This window comes from Nyctibius grandis, chromosome 4, assembly GCF_013368605.1.
Source record: "Nyctibius grandis isolate bNycGra1 chromosome 4, bNycGra1.pri, whole genome shotgun sequence".
NCBI lineage: Eukaryota > Metazoa > Chordata > Aves > Nyctibiiformes > Nyctibiidae > Nyctibius > Nyctibius grandis.
This window is the reverse complement of record NC_090661.1, coordinates 54,933,277-54,957,449: the sequence shown is the minus strand read 5'-3', so window position 1 is coordinate 54,957,449 and position 24,173 is coordinate 54,933,277. Positions and strand designations below refer to the sequence as shown.

Genomic DNA, 24,173 nt, shown 5'->3' with positions numbered 1-24,173 from the left:
GAGGCAGTGTCAAATATACCCTGTCCTCTCTGCTGCAAGGGCTGACAACGAGCAGAACTTCAGACCTGACACTCTTCTGGAGTTAAAAGTAAAATCACAGCTTTAAATGACTAAAGTCAGGTACGATTCAGAACCGTTTGTCATGTACTGGTTCAGCATTAGTAGGCGTTTGAGACATCATTTAATTTTGCTTCACTTAGTCTTGTCAGGAGTTGAATTTCTGTAACTGGAATTCAACAAAATGTTCATTTACATAATTTTATTTCACACTGAATGCAAGTGGTTTTTAATTTCTAAGCACTAATTTTTAATCACTATTTATGTATTTAATTCATTTATTCTTAACAACAGGATACCCTGAAATGTCTACAACCTTTCTGTATTACCCAGAAAGGGACAAAATATATAAATGGTAAACTACTAATACAGAGGCGGCAAACAGTATAGCCTATCCTTTACACAGAAGGTCTGCAATGCTGCCCTTATTTTCACTAGCTCAGTTAAAGCTCTCCCCTTACCTCCTCACACTTCCACAACCTCTCCACCACCACAGAAAGACAGCACTAAAGGGGCTACAGGAGGTGTGCAGAGGGGCTGTATTCAACAGCTTTCACTACTGTAATATTTACTTGGGTTTTTTTGTTTTGAATGTCCCCTCTCCACCACAGCAGCTTTCCCCACCACAAGGTATTTTTAAATCCAAGTTGCTACAAGAGTTACTTCCTGTTGCCGTTATGAGGTTAGTAAAACAGGAACAGCAATGCAATAATATATCATTTTAATGACAAGCTTTCTTTGTACAAACCAGATCACCTCTTACTATATAGTATCATTTAATATCCATTATCCATTATAAAATTACAGAAAAGAAAGGTAGACCAAATCATCATGATGGTATCCCCTTCTCACTTCACAGAGATGTTGTAAGGGTAACAATGAAAGGTTGTGTGTGGCCAAGACACCAGAGATGAAAAGCCGTCTTTTTCTGATCTTTTATACCTTGTGAGAGCCTAGGGAGTAAGGAAATAACACAGGAGCAAGTCTTGATGTAGAAATCACTGGGGGCAGTCACTGCTGCACTTCTTGCAGCAGCTTTTCAATCATAAGCGAATGGGTGTTGTAGAAGGGCAGCCCGTCCACTTCCATTTCTAGACTGGCAGTTTTTCCACTGCGGATCCCGTGCCGCACAAGTGTTTTCAGAAGCTTTTCTTCCTTAAAAAACAAAGAAAGAATGTAATTAAAATCCTAAATCAGACAAAAGCATTCATCAAGATCTTTATTTTAAACGCAGGAGAGGCACTGACCACATCCTCCATATTAACTTTGGATAGCAATTTGCTAACACCATTTTTAAATTGTCCCAAAGAATACATGTAGTATCTGGAATTTAGGGACTGACAAAAGCCTTGTATTCTTGACTACTATTTAATTATTGAATGATGTTACCATTCTCCATGCTCTCTCAAACAAGACAGTGACAATTCAGAAGCATAAATCCCTTCTGCCTGGTTTCAAGTTCCCATATTGCACAAAACAGAACCAGAGGAACCTCCACCCAAAGTATGTCAAAAAACTACCTGTCATTTCCCCAGCAGAGCAGCTGGCTGCAAGTGCATTTTTAAAGAAAAAGAACAGAAGGGAAAGAGCATGGATCAGGAAAAAAGGTTACAGAGAGTACCTGAACGGGCTGCACAATCACCTTCCTGCATCCTCTATGATCTCTGCGTGCCTTTTGCTCTCTATCCTCTTTTCCTATTGATTTTATGAGAATTCTGGCCACTTAGAAAAGGGATGGGGAAAAAAGAAAACCCTGAAGTTGCGCTTCCTTGTGATCCTCTGAAATAGCATACACTTTTCTTTGTTTAGAACTGCAAATTGATTTCATGTTTATAACAGTTATTTTCTTGCTTACCAGTAATGTAAGCAGATAACAAAGCCTGTTCCAAGTTGAGCTGTTAAAGCACGCAGAGAGAACAAAATCCTTGGTTACAAGCTATGGGCCAGTTAGCACTGTGAGAGGAAAAGATGGGATAAAAATCAGCTCCGAAAATCCCCCTAGTTCTATGCACAGGGAAATTAGAAGACCTGGTTTCAAATGGATGTATGTCTAGCATAAACTGCTTTGCTTTTCATTTGACATGAAACGTACACAGTAAAACTCTTTCTACTGTCTTAGTATTTGCTATAAAAATGATTTATTTCTCTAACTCTGTTAATAAAAATTTAAGAAAAATGAGAAGCTTAGTCACGTCTCAGCTTACCCCTGCCCCAGTCCCGTGGTAATTTCCATAAGACCTTGAAGTAGTCACACACTTACCGTTTTTTCCCTTTCTTTGCTGGAAATGCCTTTTCTGGTCTTTGGTCTACTGTTCCGTTTCCATTTTTGTGAGACCCTGCTTTGATGGAAATTGCTACTGAAACAGCCCTGCCAGTGTCCTTGACAAACAGTTTTATAGGCTGAAATACTTCTCTCATTTGATTTTGCTACACAATAACCTCTAGCAAACTCCTCTATCTCCTGGCCACAAATTTATGATGGAAAAATTATAAAGTTAAAATGTCTAATGTTCTCTTATTAAATGTTAAGAGTTTTTTCTAGGAAGCCTTCTAAGCCATAAAGAATACAATAGCTTTAGATTTGAATTTAGACACAATATGGTTATATTTTACATAATATTGTACATGGCCAAAATATAAACATTTCTGAAAGAATTAAGGCATACCTTGCATGGTCAATCAGCAGAGAATTTAGTACAATTTGGTAACTTGCTTTCTGAATGTACTTTACAAAGATTTGTCTTACTTTTCCTGGTAATGCATTCTAGTTCTTAGCTGCAACAAAGTTAAATGAGGCACTGGTTTTCTATTAAAGAAAAAATATGCATAGTTACATGGTGTCAGTCTTGACATCACATAACAATACAGCAATGATACAGCTATTTAAGGAAATTATCTGGATACATCAGTAGCATAAAAAGTGCTACTTTGTCATTTATAAAATTATAAATATACATCAGCTTATATTTGATGAATGATCACATATATGAATATATGAATGCAAAGTTAAGCACCTGGTCTTTCTACATGAGAGAGGTTTTTCTTAGCACCAAGTATCTGTATGCAAAGTAGCAAATTAGATCTCTCATGTCACAGAAGACACACCTGACTTGGATAAGCAAAATGTCATTTCTTATTTGAATTGTTTTTCCTACATATTTACATGTTAGTGCTCTCTGATCTGATTACATGGGGGAAAAAAAGGCTTGCTTGCTTAATACTATATAACTATGCCTCATAAACTGTATGCTACTGTTTCTATTTGTAAGGAACATACACAATGTACAGTACCCTTCCTCAGCTGTGAAGTGCTGCAATTTGCTCACAGTTCTCTATTTAGTAAATAATTATGTTGGGAGTGGGGTAACCAAAAAAACATATCAAATTAATAGAAAAAGAACTTGTTAATTTGCACTTTATTCAAGGAAAAAACTCCCTTATGAATGACATAGCTAATAAAGAATACTAAAACGTATGTTGCATCTCTAAATATTGCTCATTTATAAATTCATATTCTTACAGGTCATAATTTCAAAATAAATACTATATAGTAAATTTCTTACCATTAATAAAGAGTACAGTAAAAGAACAACTGCCTGATGTATTAACCTGGTTGTGAGATGCAAGGAAATGCAGAGCAGACTGCAGGATGCTCAGCATTAGCTATGTTTGCATATGTATGAATTAATATATTTCCCTACAGTCACTTTGGTATAAAAGTACCACGAACATCTGAAAATTCAGACCAATATTGTATTAACCAACATAATTATGATTCAACTCCACAAGTGAAAGGTAAGTAAAGGTTGTTTAGATCAAACTGTTTCTTGCTCGTCAAGTTCTCAAGAAGGAACAAATGCTTTGCAGTATCTCTTATTAAAATATAGGTAAAGACTAATCCACACACCTAGAACAATCTTGGGGTTCTCTTCAGTGGGAACGGAGAGCTCCACAGCTCTGGGGTTTGTTGCAGTGCAATCCTGGCACTGCTTGAACACAGGGCTGCAGAGAAATAACCTTTGTGTTTCAGGGGAAGTCTTCATTTAGTAATTATGATCTATGGTTTTCATGGAAGAAATGCCATTTTTGGAAGAAAAATAAAACACATCACAAAAAAGCTGTTTGGTGCTTAGGCACTCCTTCAAACGTCTTCTTTCCAACTGCAAACAAATATAAACACTGAGGTGCGTATGTATGCGTGGTGGTGCTCTTTATCTTACTAGGGTAATTATTAAAGCATTAAAATAAACTGGATTGGGCAGAAAGTAGCCATATAAACATAAATGGTCTGAATTTTTTTTATACTAATGGAATATGTGAACACTAATGTGTTCCATCTTCCGCACTGTTTACTGCTGCATGATTTATAATTAAAGATATCATATTCTCTTGTCAGGCACTTTGTCATTTTCTCTCCTCCACAAAACTGTTTCCATTAATTTTATCTCATTATATTTTAGTGTTGCACTTTCAATAGCCCATTATTGGATCATTATCAATATTCCCAGCTGTATAGCTTAGTAAAACAAAACCAAGAAGGATTTCCTGTACACAATACCACATTTAATTACAATATCTCATTACCAGGAATTATGATCATAGTAGTTTTTAGGATATGTTAATTTTAAGGGGAAAAAAAAGTAGATTTAACTGGAAAAAAAATCGAAAAGTGAAAAGTAATTATTTTTGGAAAAGATTGCACTGAAAGGTGCCATATGCTTTGTTAAGTCAAAGGATAGTGCATATATGGCTATGCTAAACATTGGGATCAGTTTTATGACCTTTAGATGAAAAATCAAAATAGCAAGAATTAAAGTAAGACCTACTCTAAAATACTTCAGAGGTACTTTGTTGGAGTTTCACACAGAATATATTGTCATCTCAGGAGAAATACTTCACTGTTGTGGGCAATATCTATGGTAGATGGATTACTTTTGCTTATCATTCTTGGAGGTCACAAACTTACTGGTTTTGTCCAAGTCTCGTAGAGGTATCTGCCAATAAAACTGATTTGAAGTTCCTACTTTATTACAAATATGGTGGAACAAACCTTACTTGATCATTGAGTATATTTTAATTTTTTTTTTACACTCTGCCAAGTTAAAAATAGAGCCACGTGCTTAGCCGGATGAGCACAGATCACAGTTATTTCTCTCCCCTCTCAGTTATTTTACTCTTTCTCAGTCTGAAACCTTTGCATTCCCAGAATATCACGCCGTTCAGAGCTGCATTAGTCAACACACATTTGAAAGTATACATCTGCAAGTCTTTCTCCAACTTTCATTTAGAAACATTCAAAACTAATTATAGAAAGGTTCTAACGTAACTAGAAAAGGGGGAAAGATGAGAAATATGGAGTGGCTTCTGGATTAGGACTGTGACTTTTGATTTTGGAAGAGAGACATCTAAACGATACAACAGAGATGTATAAAATCATCAACGATGCTAAGGAAGTGAACAGGGAATTTTAATCACTGTATCGCAATACAAGGATTTCTTGCACTGCCCATAAAATTGTAGCACTGTCTTGTGCTTGAAGTCGCAGTACATGAATACATTCATTTTTGAGGATTTTTACATTCAATCTGTCTTGAATCCTTCGCGGAATATTCTAAGTACAGTGTGGCTGCTTGTTCACCAGGGATTACCAAAAGTCATCAAAAGACCATGTGAAAGTAAGCTATTGAACTGGACTGGGCAGGAGTTAGTGGCTGGTAGCCGATTCCATCTACATTCCATGAGCACGTCACAACTCCCCGGCCCTACAGAAATTACCTTGGTAACCGATGGAAGCGCCGATAGCCAGGCCATCTTCTTCGATAACTGTGGAAACCCAACAGCTTTCCTCAGATAGCGGTTGTGTATTTCACAAGTGCTGAGAATATACAGAGCGCAAGCAATGGCATAGCCTCCCCAGTTAGAGACCCCTGCAAAAGAATGTCACCATGAAACCAAACTGTAAAAAAAAAAAAAAAAAAAAAGATAATTATTGCAAAGATACCTGCATAACTTATTAGGCACGTACAACTGAGTCTCATGTAGTGATGGTGAAATGGAATGTAGATATGAATTACATATTGATATGAATTTGGAACATTTATTTCAGAAATGCACAATTGCTTAACATATTAAAATGTTTTCAGTAGTGTTTCAGATTGAGTTTCCATCTAGCTCAGTTTGTGGTTTGTCTTTCCAACAAAGCAAAAACTCAGATGGGCACAGTCTATGACACAATTCCACTTGGCCTAATGTGAAGTCCATGAACGGTGAGGAGCTGTGTTACGGCCCCATCTTTTGTGTTTAACCACACAGGGGTAGAAGATTTTGATAAACTGTCCTAAACCAGGGAAATTTTCACTGGTGTTAGATTTTATAACAGAATGCCGTACCCATTGCAGAGAATCCCTTTTTCGTCATAAATGGTGACTGATTAAAGGGTTCAGCTATTTTATAAGATATGAAGCCATGGTGAAACTAATTGTCTGTGTCTTGATGATGTGTCCTTGGTGTAAGTGTCATATACAAAAAGACATTCTAATGTAGTTAATATCCATAGATTTTCTGTACACTGTTACCAAATCAGTCCACCGTCTTGTTTTACAGCTTCTTTGGCAAGGTGATCGTTAGATTTGAAACTTGCTGTGAGAAGTTACCTCTGCTGCCTGATACCTTTTCCAGAGAAGTAGAATAGAAAAATTTTCAAAAAAGTGTGCAAGTTGTTCTAGTGCATGTAGTTTTCCACACTTAAACATATCCAAACCTCTGCCTCGCTTCCCTTTGCAGGATCTGGATGTAACAGTTCCTTTCGAAGTAAAAATCACCACAATTGCCAAAACAGCCACCATAGATACTATATATAGCTGTAAGAAGCAGATGTAATTATCACCACACTTTCATATGTCCCCAAAAATTGCTGGTTTAGTATCAAGAGTGTCAGATACCTAGGTTAGAAACCTAGAAACCTGAGCTTAAGTACAGTATGGACCATTCAGTTCATAAATAGGTCCTTGCCGAACATCTCTCTTCGTGAATTTTATTTCATGCTGGCTGAGACGTTAGGGTGAAGGAGAATTTTAACTATAGCATTCAACTTCTGTTGTACATTCAGAACGTACATCTGTCCTTGAGTGGCTGTCGAAAGGACTTATCATTTCTTCATGTAAGAGCAATATGACTGATGATCCTGACAAGGTCACACCCACAGAAGCTCATTAATTATACTGAAAATTCATACGTGCATAGACATTTTAATTCCCCCACAGATCACTTCTGCAGTCTTCCTTGTTATTTTATTTAAGGTGTGATTTTAAAGAATATTCAAGATTTGCCCAACTATTTCCAATTAAATGCACTTTCTTCACAGAGCATCCTCAATTTTCAGTGGTTCCTGCTGGAACCGTAGTCGCTTAATTATTCAGAAAATGGACATAATACAGAGACAGATTTGCTTGCTAATGATGACTTGGTCATTCAAAGAAAGGGCCAATACAAATTAGTTGGAAAGACAGATGTTTTCTTGTCAGTTCTGTTTCCAAACATCAGCATCCCATCCCCCCAAAAAAACCCTTACCAGCTACAAGAGTAAAATCAGCTTCAACATCACAAGCTATAACATCTCCATTTTTTATGTGCTTCTTTACAGCATCTTTTACTTTGCCCATTCCTAATTCATTTCCTCCATCTCCAACACCTTTATTAAAAGAGAAAAAGACCAAATGAGTATGAACCCAGCATATAACTAGCAACCCATTCAGAAAGCATCCAGTGTCTTCCCCAGAGTCTCTGTGACAGTTCATAGCTCCATACATGAGGATTTATCCTTTTTAATCAAAAGTGTCTAAAAACGGAGGACTATGAATGAAATAGCTGAAAGCATCACGTGTCACATGCTAACTGGTAAGTGTATATATGCGATGTTTGTGTACTGGTGCACGCAAAAGAAATTAAAATCATCAAGTGCTCATGAACTGCAGACAGAATTAAGATAGTAAACTTTGCTTATGGAAGGCCTTAAACGAGTGTTCCACATAATGCATTATCATAAGTACATTAGCACCACTAGAGAAAGAAGATAGGAAATAAATCCAAAATAAACCTGAGAAATTAACCTACGATTCTATAATAAAGCAAGCATAGAAAACTTTTGCTTGTTACAAGCTTTAAATAAAAAAAAAAAGACTAAAACTAGCAATTATTGCAGAAAGATAAGCAAAAATATACGTAAGGGCTTTGACAGAAGTAGGACTTACTGCACAGGCAATCTGTTTTACACAAATCACTATCATGGTGCCACAGTGTGCAAAGAGCCCAACCCTGTGTACTATTACTGTTATTTTTTATAGTAATTTATCCAAAAAATAGCTAGTCTTTTTTTTTTTTTTTTAAGTGTTCTTATATTCAGGGTGTGGGGGCCTTGATTTTTGTTGGTCAAGTAGAAATACTATGTATTTGTCTCGGTGATTTCAGTAAAATCAATAGGACTGATGTAATTTCTGGGCAACCCTCTGTTTGGGACATAAAATTGTTACATGTCATCCAGAGATCTGGAGATGAGGACAACACATAAACTAGCAGCTTACATGAAAGCTGGATAGTATCTCTAGTCTCTTACCAATGTATTAAAAAAAAACACCATGCAAAAAAAATCCATCTATTTAAATGGAAATTAACATTTCTCTTTCACCTGTTAGTCTAAATGGCATCTTCTCAAGTTTGAAGGTTTTATAGAAAAATCCTAGTTAATGTCTGGGAAACGGAACAGTGAAGAGCTCCAAGTCCTCACTGCAATGTATCGTATTTGAATTTGAAATGTGACCATGCTCTAATGCATAGCATGTGTTACAGTAGAGAAATTACAGTATTTATAATTTACACTTCAAGCCCTGAAAACTGATAAATTTAACACTTTTAGTAATTGCATAAATATCTCACAAAAGTCTGTAGCAAATTTCTTCTTTAAGTGAAATTGAAAGTTATTTCTCACCAGCAATCTTTTATTTAACTCCTTAAGTCTATGCAGTCAAGGGGAGCGTAACTGAGTAACACATAACTTACATAAAAGGATTTGCCGTGGAACAGCTAATCTTTTCCCTTATCATCTGCTTTAATAATCTGTTCACATTTATTTTGGTGTTGGGATTTAATGGTGCTTTCTAAAATCTATTTGTTGGTAGTACTTTTCAAATAGGCAATGACATAGTCATGGTGTCTCTATCATCATATACAAATATGGTAGTTACTACTGTTTTGTAAGAATCCACACAATGTTTTGATTTTTTCTTACATTCAAAATCCAAAATTTTGCTCTTAATATTCTTTAAAGAGGCTAAAATGGACTCTTGTCCTTTCAGATCATCAACAGTTTCTTTAACTGAAAGACACTCATCTGTTGCTCAGGGTTTTTTTGTATCAGCCTTGCTTTGCTTTTTCTTGTCTTTGTGGACGTCCTGTCACCAGGATGGTTATGCAGGTAGTAGATCTACTGCTGTGGATGGATCCCATTAGCATTACATTGGGAGGAAAAGAACACCACACCAAAAATTTTCCTGTATCATCTGTTTTCTTCTTCCTTTACATGTCGGCAGGGGACTACATTTTACTGTTGATTTCCAGAGTGAGATTCACCTGACAAAACGCAGCCACCTACACATGAGCTAGACTTCTTTTAAAGTCAGCAGAGAGAAACAGACCCTTCAAACATTCAGTTCATCTCACCCCCAGGCAGACATCTCAAATACAGATGTCCGAAAATAAACAAGATGAATCCTCTTCTCCTAAAGGCCTGAGTGCTTTCCAGGCAGAGGAAAAATAGTTCTGGCAGATCTTTCACACAAGTTTTCACTGACTATATTGGCTTCTGAAACTACATTCATGAAGAATGCAGGAAACATCAGTCTTCTGTGCTAAAAATCATTTGTATGAACAGGAAACAAGTGTGACCACATTTTTTCATGCAGTACTTCGGAAAGCTTTTCATTAGCTCCTATATAAATAGCATATAGCTTTGTCAGTTGTATGACAGCTAAAAAAATAGCATGTGGTTTCAGTAACATCTCTTAATCTTTTATTTCAGTCTTTTGTGGAAAATGAGTCCTTCCAACCTCAGTCTTTCAGGTCTTCTTATTTTGTATATTCCTGAAGGTTGCTGCTTACTCCGTGACTTTTTATGATACCGGTACCCATACAATCGTAGGCACTGTTCATGATTTGTCTGTGATCAGACCCCTAGATCAGAATTTTTTTTAAACACATATCTTGTTTAAAATGCAAAACTTGGCAGCAACTAATCAGCATGTAACAAATGCTCTAATATTTCCCCTCGCCACCTACTAACACAGTACTTCTTGCCACTGAGCATACTATATAAAGACTTCTGTAAGGCTGAAAACTTGATCTTTCTAGTATCCTTTTCTAGTCTATAAAGTTATCTGAGTACTCTGCCTTAATGGGTGCTGTACAATATTTCCATTTGATTTTGAAACTAGACATATGCCTCCAAATTCCTACTGACCATGAAGGAAGTCAAAGATAGCCCCACCAGAAAAATTTATCATCATCGGTAGCAATACATTATCATCAGTAATGAGAGACAAGATGCAAAAGCCACAGCCCAGATTTGTGCCTTGTTAAGCTAGGCTTTGCAGAAATACATTGAAAAAGCCAACAGCCATCCCAAGAAATTATAATCAAATTAAAAAACAGACAAAAAAAGTTAGCATGATAAGCAAAACAAGAAATGTTAGCTAGGTAACAGATGTGAGAAACAATTACACTGTTTTTCTATAGATACACAATTAGTTCTCCAGCATAGAATATCCATGTACACAAATTCCACAGGAGATCACAGCAGATGATACCTTCATTATCTTTTGAAGCCTATGACTTGTGAAATCATGCAGACATCTCTTTAGAGAAAATTCACAGCAACGGGACACAGTGAATCTGGAATAACTGCTTCTTTTCTTCATATTCACAAGCCTGTGGTATTTTTAATTAATGACATTTCATGGTATATTGGAATATTCAGAGAAGGTTTAAGACAAACTAAATTCTGCTGAGCAGATTCAAATTCCCACCGTGCAGAACACTTCAAACTCCGCCAAATCATTAATATACTTTGAGCTGCTCTGGGGAGATATTTTAAGAGATTAGGGTATTTTTATTAAAGGAATCAGGATGTGATGTAACGTAAGTAGCTGGAGAGACCAAGTCCTTGCATCAACAGTCTAAAAGCAGGGACAAAATAATTGAAATTAACTGCACCAGATAAAGCCATGAGGCATTTTGCTAAAGATCTTTATGAAAGAGAGCTTTTTCTATCCTTATTCAGTCAATCTTTGGCTTCTCTGCTGAGATTGCCAACAGAGTGCCATCTAGAGTGCTTCTTTTTGAATGTTGGAAGTTAGTCCCTAGGAATAGGAAAAATTTGCATTAAATCTAAGGTAAATATATTGCAAGTTTTAAGATAATGTATATAAAAAAATAAACCACCAGTGAACTCCTCTGCTATACAGCTTGTAAATGATTCCAATACAGTGAAATCAGACTATGCATTATATCTGCAGGAGCTTTCTAAATTCTGTGGAAACATTTGAAAAACAACATCATTACTGAGAAGTCAAAGTTCCAGTGCTTTTGGTAATACTTAGGAGTGAGTCCACAGCACTACAAGAAGAAATAAAGGCCAGATCAGCAGACATGTTCTGATGTGACTGAAATCAGCCTGGCAGGGACACTTATTTCTAATTTTGTGACACTTTTTTCTGATTTTGTTTCTAATATTTATATAGATTATATACCTCCTAACTCCATTTTGGGCCACACAGTGTAGCATGAAGCATTTGATTGCACAAGAATGTTGTACAACACTTACTTTATACACATCTGGGAATCCTTGATCTATGGCATATTCTTTCAAAACCACATACAAGACAGTTTTCAGGAAAAGAAGGACTATTGACAAAAGAAGAGAGCACCGTGTTGACAACAGCAGTCTTATTAGACGTATTAGTCAATGCTAATGTAGTTTTGGCAGGAAGGACAATGTGCCCCTTTAAAGATTATTATAATGCATATGTATATTTTGTTAGAGAAGGCACTATTATACTAGATGCAAATATGCAATCTCTGCTCAAGAGAATGTACTGCTAAAAGGTAATACAAACTGAGACTCTATCCAGACTGCTGTTTTAACACAGGTGTAACAATCATAAAAATAACTATAACATTTTAATATGTAATGTTTCCATTCAGTAGTCATTTGCTTTCTATGCTGCCTTTCACACACAAAATACAGAATAAAGTCAGCGTCAAAAACTACACTTTGAAAAGCATATGTACGCACACTGATGTATAGCTAATACACACATCCAGGCTTGTGTTTTTGTCCTTAAACAACTTTGAAATAAACTCTTTCATTTTTTTTGGTTGTGAGAACCCTTCAACAGAAACCTCTAATTTTTCTCCAGCAACGGCCTCTAAATTCGACCATGACAGACAGCTGTAGCCCGCAAGCCGTTATTCAGCACCTGCCTCTGCTCCCCTTCACTTCCAGTAAGAGTTCCTGTTTTGTGCTTCTCTTGCTTCTGCGAATATAACACAAAGTCACACATACCTGTTGTTGTGACTCCTGGAATGGTTTGTGCAGCTAAAAATAGTTCATCTATGGGATCCACGAGATGTTTAATGTTAACTTTCCTGGCATTGTAATAATTGCCATCAGCAGCCATCCCAGCACGCTCTATTGCTATCAGGTGATCAAATCTGGTTAGGGACGAGTGAAAAAACAGAGAGGAGTCAAAGCTGTGATTCTCACATAACAAGCTCTTCTGTTGGCTGCTTTTCCTGTTGTGCTTGGTTCTACTTTTTGACCATTTGGGATTCAAGGTGAAACTTGGAAACTGTTTTGTTATTGCTGAATGTAGTTCTCTACAGTTTATTTTCAAAGGTTAGTCTAGTTTCTTTATAGCTTTAGTGCTGTTCCCTCAGACCACATTTGCCACCAAGAAATGGAGAAGTTCCTGAAATCCTTCTAACCAGCAGTCCTTTGGGTCAGCCATAAGGCCTTGCTCTGTTTCATGTTTAAATACATAATATCCTGTAAGGCATTAGCTTCTACAAGTGTTTTTAAAGAAAACAGAAAAGTGGCAATTAATGATCATCTAAATCCTTGTCAGTGTAAATATAGTCCCTGCTTAAAGTACATTGCTTGGCAAATGTTCATTTGTTTCTAGTCAGGGAGTTTTTTGGTTTGGGTCTTTAGATTTGGGGGATTTTTCTTTAAGTCTATGGCTAGTTTGCTAGTTATGAAAGTAGACAGATGTACTGCAGATGTCCTATTTTTGAGGCAGAGTGTTAGTACTCAGTTCTGCCTCTGTATGTTAGAATTAAGTTATTTTGCTTCTGTTTCTCCAATTTTATTGTCAAGAGGTTACTAATTCTGCTGAGCTACTTAGCGCTTTTGTGGGTGGGCATCTACAGTGACTCCAGAGACCTTAAGCGGGTTAGTTGTCTACTTTAAAGAAACACTTACTTTAGCTTTTTGGGACTGTGGGATCAACTGAAATAGAAACTGGCTGTAATTATGCATAGCTATAAAACACATTTTTAAAACAATACCTAAAAAATGAAGACAGTGTCATGCATACTACTACAGCATATAATTACAGCATACACTAACCTGTGGAAAGAAATAGGAATTGAATAAGCTGATGAAGCAAATACCAGGGTGAAAGATCTTTTTATTAAAGAGAACAAACTGAAGGCAGCTACATAAAAATGCTTTTCAAGGAAACAGCAATAAAAATGAGCAATGTATGCCTACTTAAAGGAAATGTAAGTTGCCTACTAAGGGATGAAATGTGTGTACAGCTACTTAGCAAATTCTCCAGTGCATTAACCCTAATCACAGGCTTTGTATAAAGCTGAATTTTTGCCCAACGTCGTATACTCAACAATGCATACACAAATAGTTCAAATCAATATTGAGAAGTGCATGCATACAGCTATAATTTTGGCTTTGGCTGCCTAAAGACAATAGGATAATCACTTTCATACTATTGCAAAAACATTAAATTTATTACATCAGATCAGATTCCACAGGGGTCAGACTTGAGGCAAAGCTCTAGAAAGTGAATGCACTCCACAACTCTTTTTTTCCTAGCTCTTTCACTGACTGTGACATAATACTTCCCCTTTCTAATTTTTTCACTGATTTAAAAAGCTCCTAAAATAATATAATTTGTGTGTGTGTATATATATCTATACAGTAGAAATTTTTCAAAGGAAAAGAGCTATTGATATATGAAGTATCATTTCTTTTTTTTGTACTCCAGAAATGCATAATTACAGAATAACATGGAATTCTGTACTCTGTGTGCTCCAATACCAATGTCTGGCTTCAAAGTTTTCCAAGTCTTAAGGATTTACGTGTAACCATTACACCTTCTTAGATTATGGTCATTATTTTTATTATTATAACTTTATACAGTAGAGGTATGATCCATTTCAAAAACTGAATACACATACCTAGGTCTTTCGGGATTCCCATTCTCACACAAAAACATTAAAGCTGAATCAGCACTTTCCCTTTGATAACTCAATAGAGGGACAGGTCTTTTCAGGATTCCTACAGGAAAACAAAATACAATTCAGATACTACGTACCTTTTTTTTTTTGGTCTGTGTTTGAGTAACTTTAAAAAAAAAAAAGCCAGCAGAACAGTTAAACAGTAAGGACACAATGTCTTTACACAGTTCCTGATAAGCTTCCTGCATCCTTACTTTTAATTAAACTCGTTTGGATGTTAGTGCTAGTAAATGGGACCTTGAGATAGAAAATAGGTCTACAAGAATAAGAACAGACATCCAAAATTCATCACAAACAGCTAATCCAGAATCGTAACCCAGGCACGTAAGCATTAACTTGATGCCAGCTAGGTTTAACAAAATGTCATTGCAGCAACACTGATCACAGCTTAGAGGATGAACTCCAGTTTGTTCTCTGGGAGAAAGAATCCTGTGCTAAGTGACAGTGAAATTAACTGAAGCAAACCTTGGCTCAAATTGGCAAGACAAAAACTGAAAAAACATGTTTCTTACCTAGTTGAACAGCCTCTTCAATAATCTTTTTATTCAGACTCATGGCTCTCTGATCGGTTACTATGGCAACCTCCTTCTCCAAGGCCTGCAGTATAGCTGCGATAGCGAGGGCTCCTGGGGGCCCATCGTTCTCTTCCGGCGGGTCGTAAGTGAAGTGTGTGGGAAATCCAGTTGTTATCAGCACTGACCGAGCATGGGAGATGGACAGGCAAGCCTTCAGCAGCTCGTCCTGGCGGTGTAAATGAATTATACCCCGGTCTCCTATAAAAGTATTTTTAAAGAGAGCAGTACATTTCAATATATCGTTCTCCTTCTGACGTTTCTATGTGGGTGAACCTGCACACTCTAATGACAGAAAACAGGTTAAAAAAAAAAAAAAAAAAGAAAAATCTCTGGTCAAGGCAGGAATTGGGGTAATTTCCTCAGGAAACCTAGGAAGGTGTAGGATATGAGTAATGAAGACAATGGGCTGTGCTTCCAGGTTAAGAATTTCAGTTAACTGGATTTTGAAAATTACTATACCTAGTATCTCTAGGTATTAGTGTAAATAGCTTTTTCTGAGAGCTTATTGCATATTGTTTCCTTTCCTTTGGCCCTCTGCTCTCCTCTGGTCTGCGGTGACAGTCATGCTAGACCATGTCTAGCTGCTGAAGCTAGACTGCAACTCAAGCATCCCACATCTTACAGAAGTTTCGACGCAGACTTCAGATGAGTAAACTGGTCCTTTGTCTCTGTGTAACTCTATCCCCTTAGGGAAGAGCTAATTCCTAAATAAATTCCACTTAATGAAATTATTAACCACAGAAGTGAGGTTTCAGAGTCATCAGAAGTTACCAGGGGAATTTACAAACTCAATTCATACAGTGGTATCCAGGTGACTGCTAAAAGACCTTGTAACGCTTCGTGTAGTAGAGAACCATGTTATCTGACCTTGAGAAATAGGTGAATATTAACAGATGTCTCTTTTCATGGGTCACTCCCTAAAGAGGCAACACTGTGTTATCTGTCTTTCATTGTTCAAACACTTCCTATCCCCTCTCCCTTCCCTGGCAGTTGGAAACACAAGTTCACAGCAGAGTCCTTTTGATTTGCTAGCACTCCTGAAAACCATGAATACCAGCATGATGGGCTGATAGCAAGAGGTAAGTCCTCACTATTGTTTTCTAGCTTCCTCACATCTTCATCTTTCTCACCTCCCCCACCTGCACTTTCCTCTTTTTGTCCTCAGTTTCCCCTTTGCCCTTTCTCCCTCTGTTCCTCCTATGTAACATACAGGCAATATATAGATACGGGACACAGAAAAAAGTTCTGACCAAAACTTAAGTAACAGAAGCAGGGAATATTAGTCTCTGAGAAGTGGGGTATATTAACTGAGATAAAGTACTGTACTTCCCTTTAGCAACGAAGTGAGCTAACTCTTAAGTTAGGTCCTGTATTTCTGCAGAGCGTGGCACTGAGCCAAGCTGAACTCCAGAGAGTAGGAAAAGGAGAGGCCTTGTGAGTAAAAAATAAACAGACCCAAACATATGCACAGAGCCCAAACCCAGAGCTTGGGAGAGCTGGGTGTAAGCCGTTTTCCACTACTGCCTACAGAGGATTTCAGAAAATTTATGGGAAACTGAGATCAGAATTTACAGCAGACAGAGGGGACTAATTCAGCATGTATTTTGGGAATGGTTGTGCTATTCAGTTTGCCTTTATTTCCCTCTCATCTTCCTTGTGCACACATGCAGCCCTACCTCTCAATCTTCTGTGGTGAGCAGGTCACTTTGGTCCATCACACAACACCTCAGTGATGAACATGTCAGCAGAGCTTGATGTGATTCCACCCACCGGAGAGGGGTGTTTGAAAAGCACATGCAACTACTCGAATTTTCTGGTAGGAGTACAGTAGTCATGAATATATGTAATGAAATGTGCTATTTATTCAACAGTGAATACCCGTGTAGCTGTTACCAGCATGCTGAGGTGCCTTGTACTTTACATACCAATTCCAGTTTTATTCAGTAACAGTTCTTATTCCCTGTGGACTCTCTAGTCTGCTGTAAACATTGATGCTTCTGTGTACTTTGGGAGTATACAGTCATCAAGATCAGATATTCCCTTACCGGTAAGGTTGAATGGTTTTGGCCAGACTGATGTTAAGTACAGTAACAGAAAATGTAAGACCTATTTATATTAACTCACTGTATTCCACAAAGAATTATTAAAACCTTAAAATTGCCTTTAGATTCTTTCTTTGTTCTTGAACTTCATGAATATCTAAAAAAGCAGGATAAGTCATATCTACCTCATAACAAATCCAGTATAGAAAGAGAGTTTTTGTTTTTACCTGGATCTATTCCAATTAGGGTCTCTAGAGTCTTTATCTTTTGGGCTGCTTCTGCTGACACAATACTATAATGCAGAGGATCTTGAGAAATGCAATGAACTTGTGGGACTTCTCTTGAGGATCTGACTGTGACATTGTCATTCTTTAGGTCGGTAATGAACATGCAGCCAGGAGAATGAGTAAAAGCTAATGGAGCTCCTAAAATGGGTGAAAAACTTCAATTAAACACTTTGTTATTGCAATATATTGAAATATCAGAATGATAAAATTGCAACGAGCTATTTAACAACACAGCGTCCCTGCCTGATGACATATGATAAAAACAGGTGATATTTTAAGTTACACTGCAGCAATTAATACACTTTGAGAAAGAAATGTATGCATATACATCTGAAAATGTTTTCACTTTTAAAAAGCTCACGTGGGTAGTTGAGATCAGGTTTTTCTACAATATCCTCTTTGGTATAAACTTGAGGCAATTTAGGAACTGAACACTGGTACCCTCCAAGTAAGTCTGTCAGGAACTGGCAAATCTGAAAACTAGGTTTGACATGCATGAAGAAACTAAACATTAAGAACAACTTCATGCTTAAGTTTGCACAGTGAGTTGGTGATATTGTTTCTGTAAGAATAAATTAATTTTCTAGGTTCTAGAGTGCTGCTGGAAGCTATTGTGTCTCCCTTGTACCTTTGAATATCCTTGTAATAGTAATATGACAAAACTATGTCAACTACTGCCTGCTGGCTAGGAGCAGTCCTTTGTCAGATTAAGAAAATGGGGAATAGCATCTCTGCACAGTGTCTTGCCGACCTAGCTAGGAGATCTATAAACTGGCAAGGAATAACAACAAAAGGTAACCAGTAAGCCTTAGCAAAGGGAAGCTGAGTAGCATCTAAAACCCTGGTGAACAATAAGCTTATTTGGACCTGACAACACAGTAGTGCCCTGAACTGAAAATATTTGCTGTCTTTATACTAATTCCAGAAGTCTTGATCTAGATTATACTTGACTTGGCAAAATTGGTATGTTGTTGGATAAATCACAACTGGTACAAGCAAAATCTTACTTTGTTAGGATGGTGAAAAGGAAGGAGATATTTCTCTAACAAGTACATATATGCTTGATCTGTGCTAGATCTGTTGGGAGTCTGTGGCTAGTTAATTTAAAAGCAGCTGGGGAACATGGTTGTTGAGGTTTAATGTACCTCAACAAACCACGTGAGTAGACAGTATTTTTTGTGAGAAGCTAGCAGGTTCATACCACCATGGGTTCTGGTGGTATGGCAGAATTTTAACTACCTAGATGAGAAAGGAGCACAGAAAGATACAAACTGCCAAAAAATTCCTGGAATGCATTAATGACAACTGGTTTTAACACAGAAAATGGAGAAAAAAACAAAAGTAAAAGCCAGTTCCAGGCAAAGGCAGGATAGACAGCTGCTTCGGGCAACAGATTGTAGAGAGGTTGGCAATTTTTTTCTCTCCTTTCCCTGCAACATGGATGCATGAGGAAGAATAAAACTGCTGGAGAACACAGGAAGGAGTGGGATTTTCAGTTTGGATTTGGGACTGGAGAAAAGGGGTTTTATGTAAGAAAGAAAAAGAAGCTTCTACTCTAGTGCTGAACATATTTAAGCAGGTGCTGAGAGCAGTTTAGATAAACATCTGTAAGGAACCACGAGCATGTAGCACATCCTGCAAGGAGAGAGGACGAAGCAGATGACCTCCCAAGGCTCTCCCAGTTATACTGCCTATGATTATTAAGCTTCTTTTTCAGTAAGAACTAAAATACGAGATTTCATTACACACTAGTGATTTAGAGCAGTATACAATACTGTCACTATGGTTTAGTTGCATTTTCTTGCCCTTTGTGCTCATGCCTGTTACAAATGACTGGATAAAGTGCAGGACAGCTCTGCATGGAGGACAAAGCTTCATTTATGTAAAGTGTGTCACATTTACTTCATTTTAGAAAAACCTAAAAGCTTAAAATTATTTTACAGGTCAATCAATTTGCTAGCGCTTGACAACATTTTTGAAAGATTTCTGGCTGCCTTTTTTTTTCCTTTTCCCTTTATTATTGTTTTACTGCAGTGTAATACAAAATAATATTTTAAAATGAAGAAGCTTAAAAAAGAATGCCTTTAAACTTCTAGTCTTCAGTAGTGCTTAAAAAAGATGTTTTGATGCTGCCAGAGCTTTAGATTTCTGCTGTTAAAATACTCAAACAAAAGTGATGGAATTTCAGTAAGAACTTCCTTGAAGGTAGACCTGTATTTCACCATGGAAAATAGTCCTGCCAAAGGTTTTTTTGTTTGGTTGGGGTGTTTTTTAGCTCACCCTAAAACCAAGCCTGCTAATCAGCCAACTCATTCAGTCCACATTTAAGGGAAAAAAAAAAAAAAAAAAAGAAAAGGGAGAGAAAAAGAGATTGAAAGATAATTTTGAAAGAGTCTCCAAATACAGTACGTACTGCAGTTGATGACTGCTTCTACTCCTGTTACTCCACAGGCCCAAAACACTGGAATATCACCAGGGTGAAGGTGAACTGGATCTCCATAATCTGGTTTGGAAAGATCTTTTATTCCCAGCAGACCTGGAATTGAGCAAAAATGAAATCATGAGAGACTGCAATTAAGCAGTATTACTGCAAAGCCTGGCGGGGGGGGGCTGACCCCAAACATCATTCAGTGACACTAAGCTAGAATTGCAACAGTAGCAAGTCCCACTGAAGTGGCATTTTTAGTTTGCCTTTGAGCACATGTCCCCAGAACCTGAGCTGACTTGTTTTCCCTTTTTGTACTTGATGACATCAGTAAAAATGTATTCACTTTATTTCTGCAACAAAACACAAGCTAGACATGTATGCTGAGTTTCCAAGATACTATAAATCTTCTCTATCAACAGAAGAATTATATTCATAACACTGGCAAACAAGAATAAATGACTGCAATGCAAAATGAGTTCTTCCTAGAACACGTTTTCTGCTGCTTTAGCTTCCTACGTTCTTTAGCTAGAGAAATGAGCAACCGCTCTTTTATCTCTGTGGGTTAGATAACTACATTTCACTCTTACCCAGCTTTCACTAAACTGTCTATTGCTTTATTCTAACAACTACTTGTAATATTCTGGGTCATTCTAAGCACTTGCTCTCCTCCCTTGGTTTTAAATTCTTCGGATGCTTTAATGTACCACTGTCTTTTCTGAAATTAATTTACATAATCCGTATATATAATCATTTACTCTTTTCTGTTAAAAATAAATAAATAGTGGAGACCTTCACTTGCCCAATCATCTTGTTGCTCTACTCAAAGTAATGACTTATTACTAGTTCCTCAGATTTTAGCACTCAGACCAAATATATTACTGGGTGGACTGCTACCAATGACATCTCCTTCCATGTGCAATGTGATCCTTCTGTGTATGCAGTCCATGAGTCTACTGATTGACAAATTTCTGTCAGCAGAGAGGAATTTTTCTTTGGTTGTAATCTATCTTCATCTTAGAGGTGTTTGGTTTGGTTTGTTTTTTTTCCAAACAGCCTCCTGTTTGATAATTTTTTTTTCAGTTTTCCCTTGCAAATAGGCCTATACGTGTTTGAGATGGATTTTTTAAAAAAAAATTCTTGTCATATTTATATTTATTCTGTCTTTTAAGTGTTGTGCTCAATGTATCCTATTTCAGTATTTTTAAAAATAATGCAGTATTTACTTTCACACTCATCCGCTAAGACACAAAATGCATCTACACATTCTTCTCCCTATGCGGTCAGTCATTGCTACCCTGTCACTGGCATCTCTGACAGCAAGAAAGTATCCACATATAAATGAAATGGCATACATTTAGAAAAATGTGATTACACTTTTTTACCAAACCCACCCCTGCCATATAACTTAATTCATAAACATCAGACAGCTATCTTTTATCCAAGAAATCTCTGTATTCAGCTCATTCAAAACCTACTTTTATCTTTCTTTTTTTTTTTTTTTTTCAATTCAGGTTTGTGACTGTTAGGATTAAAACATAATAAATTTACTGGTGCAGATATTTCAGTCCTACCACTTCCCATGGTTCCCCTGTTCATTTTTATACACAGTAGAGTGCATGCAGAGTGAAACATGAAAAGCACTGACCAGGGTCACCCATGTGAACTGGTGCTCCATGGGCTTCTTTTAATGCCGATGTTGCTAGCACAGCTGCTTCCAACTTGCTTGCAGGAATAGGTCTCATTGTGACTACTAGGTTGCAGTGAAAAGTAGAAATGCTGTAGCAAGGCACAGCTGTCTGGCAGTTTAAAAGAATCCAAGGCGTTAGCAGGAATATTGATTGATACTTCTAAAGTATTTGAAGAAATAAGTCTAAAACTTTGTGCTGCATTGAGTTTAGAAAGGCTACATACTAACATTCATTTTAAATCCTTTAAAAAAAAAATTCTTAGCATCCCATAATATTTTTTGTAAGATCCAGCAATGAAACATTCCCTCCTTGAGCTTCTTCATATAGATCACTAAAATTTTCAACATTATGCATTTCTTGCTTTGGTACATGCAGTACAGTGCAGTGAGCTCAGTATATTTTGAATATTGTCAGAAAACAGTGGTGTGCTCCCTATACAGAAAGGGAAAAAGCTAATAAAAAGTATCACACGGCGACATATCTACTTAGTCTGAATCTATCCTCTGTATTTGAATTCAGGGGAGCTACGGTGCTCTGTAACATGCAAGGGTCAGGAACTCCTGCTGTTGGCAGTACCTACTGCTACAGAAGCAGCATGCCAGTTCCACACGTACAAAATCTTTTGTGCCTCTGGAAAGGTTCTATGGAATTCATCATCCTCACTGACTGGGATGCTGAAGCACCTTTTCTATTCAGAAATAAAGCAGTCCGGCTTTTTAGAACAAAATGTCTGATATCTAAGTTGCATTTGAACACAAGATACGTAGACAGCTAGAACAGTATAGAAAATGTTCACTAACAATCTTTATTAAAAAAATCATTATACTGTCACTGAAGAAACACACTGTACAGTTCTTCACAGTCTTGATGTGCAATAAGTGATGAAATAGGGAAAAGACTATGAAAGTACAACAGATTAATATGGGCTAAGAGACTGGTGCCGTAGGTGGGATTTTGGGTTCGTTGACCACGGGGCGGCTTTCATGGCACCGGGCCTGCTTATGCCGGATGGGGAACAGCTGAATCAGAAGGGGAAAAGGGTTATGGCCCAAAAGTTGGCAGGGCTGGTTAAGAGGTCTTTAAACTAGGTTCGATGGGGGAGGGGGATAAGACCGGGGCAGCCACAAATGAACCTAGGGGTGACAGGCCTGCGTCGGGGGCAAGGCCACTAGCCCAGCTGAAGTGCGTTTACACCAATGCACGCAGTATGGGCAACAAACAGGAAGAGCTAGAAGCCACTGTACAGCAGGAAGGTTATGATGTGGTTGCCATCACAGAAATGTGGTGGGATGACTCTCATGACTGGAGTGCTGCTATGGATGGCTATAAGCTCTTTAAGAGGGACAGGTGAAGCAGGAGAGGCGGTGGGGTAGCGCTGTACGTTAGGGAGTGCTTGGACTGTGTCGAAATTGAGGAAGATGGTGAGGATGACAAGGTTGAATGTTTATGGGTGAAGATCAGGGGGAAGGTCGGCAGGGCGGACATTACGGTGGGAGTCTGTTATAGACCACCCAACCAGGATGAGTAGGCGGACGAGGCGTTTTACAAGCGGCTGTCGGAAGCCGCCCGGTCGCCGGCCCTTGTACTCGTGGGCGACTTCAACTTGCCGGATGTCTGCTGGAAATACAACACGGCAGAGAGGAAGCAATCTAGGAGATTCCTCGGATGTGTGGAGGACAACTTCCTCATGCAAGTGGTAAATGAGCCCACTAGAGAAGGGGTCCTGCTTGACCTGTTGTTTGTGAACAGAGATGGACTAGTGGGAGATGTGAGGGTCGGTGGCCGTCTTGGGAATAGCGACCACGAAATGTTAAGAGTTTTCGATAGTGGGGGAAGTAAGGAGGGGCAAGAGCAGAACTTCTGCCTTAGATTTCCAGCGGGCAGACTTTAGCCTGTTTAAGAGGCTGGTGGACCAAGTCCCTTGGGAGTCGGTCCTGAAGGGCAAAGGAGTCCAGGAAGGCTGGACATGCTTCAAAAGGGAATTGCTAAATATTCAGGAGCAGGCTGTCCCGGTGTATAGGAAGACAAGCCGTTGGGGAAAAAGACCGGCCTGGTTAGACAGAGAACTTAGGCTAGAACTTAAGGAAAAAAAGAGAGCCTACTTGCTCTGGAAGAAGGGTCAGGTAACTTGGGACGTCTATAGGGACGTGGCCAGGTCGTGTAGGGAGAAGATTAGAAGGGCCAAAGCTCAATTAGAGCTTGATTTAGCTGCTACAGTCAAAAATAACAAGAAAAGCTTTTACAAATACATCAACAGCAAAAGGAGGGTCAAGGAGAGCCTCCACCACTTGCTGAATGAGGAGGGTAGTGTAGTGTCAGGGGATGAGGAAAAGGCAGAGGTGCTCAATGCCTTCTTTGCCTCGGTCTTTAATGTCAAGACTGGTTGTCCTCAGGAGACTCGGCCCCCAGAGCCTGAAGTTAGGGACGGGGGGCTGTGTGAACCTCCCGTAACCCAGGAGGAGACAGTTAGTGACCTGCTGTGCCAGTTGGACACCCACAAGGCTATGGGC

The 24,173-nt window shown here is 38.1% G+C and overlaps 1 protein-coding gene across 7 annotated transcripts in view; it reads right to left on the bottom strand.

The window, feature by feature from the left end:
- Positions 1 to 761: 761 nt before the first annotated feature.
- DGLUCY (D-glutamate cyclase) overlaps positions 762 to 24,173 on the bottom strand; it is a 57,156-nt gene continuing 33,744 nt past the window's right edge. For 3 of the 7 annotated variants that reach the window (XM_068398517.1, XM_068398518.1, XM_068398519.1), the window contains 9 exons: positions 21,621 to 21,771; positions 19,961 to 20,083; positions 17,488 to 17,685; positions 15,156 to 15,416; positions 14,584 to 14,683; positions 12,671 to 12,819; positions 7,628 to 7,747; positions 5,833 to 5,984; positions 762 to 1,212 (listed from right to left, as the gene is read on the bottom strand). In XM_068398517.1, coding sequence (XP_068254618.1) covers positions 1,069 to 1,212; positions 5,833 to 5,984; positions 7,628 to 7,747; positions 12,671 to 12,819; positions 14,584 to 14,683; positions 15,156 to 15,416; positions 17,488 to 17,685; positions 19,961 to 20,083; positions 21,621 to 21,771 — 1,398 coding nt within the window. In that variant the 3' untranslated portion in view covers positions 762 to 1,068. Of the gene's footprint in view, positions 1,213 to 2,742; positions 2,864 to 5,831; positions 6,014 to 7,627; positions 7,748 to 10,913; positions 11,035 to 11,929; positions 12,010 to 12,670; positions 12,820 to 14,583; positions 14,684 to 15,155; positions 15,417 to 17,487; positions 17,686 to 19,960; positions 20,084 to 21,620; positions 21,772 to 24,173 lie in introns of those variants that run through there. The other 4 variants (XR_011047983.1, XM_068398520.1, XR_011047984.1 and 1 more) reach the window with 4 other exon arrangements.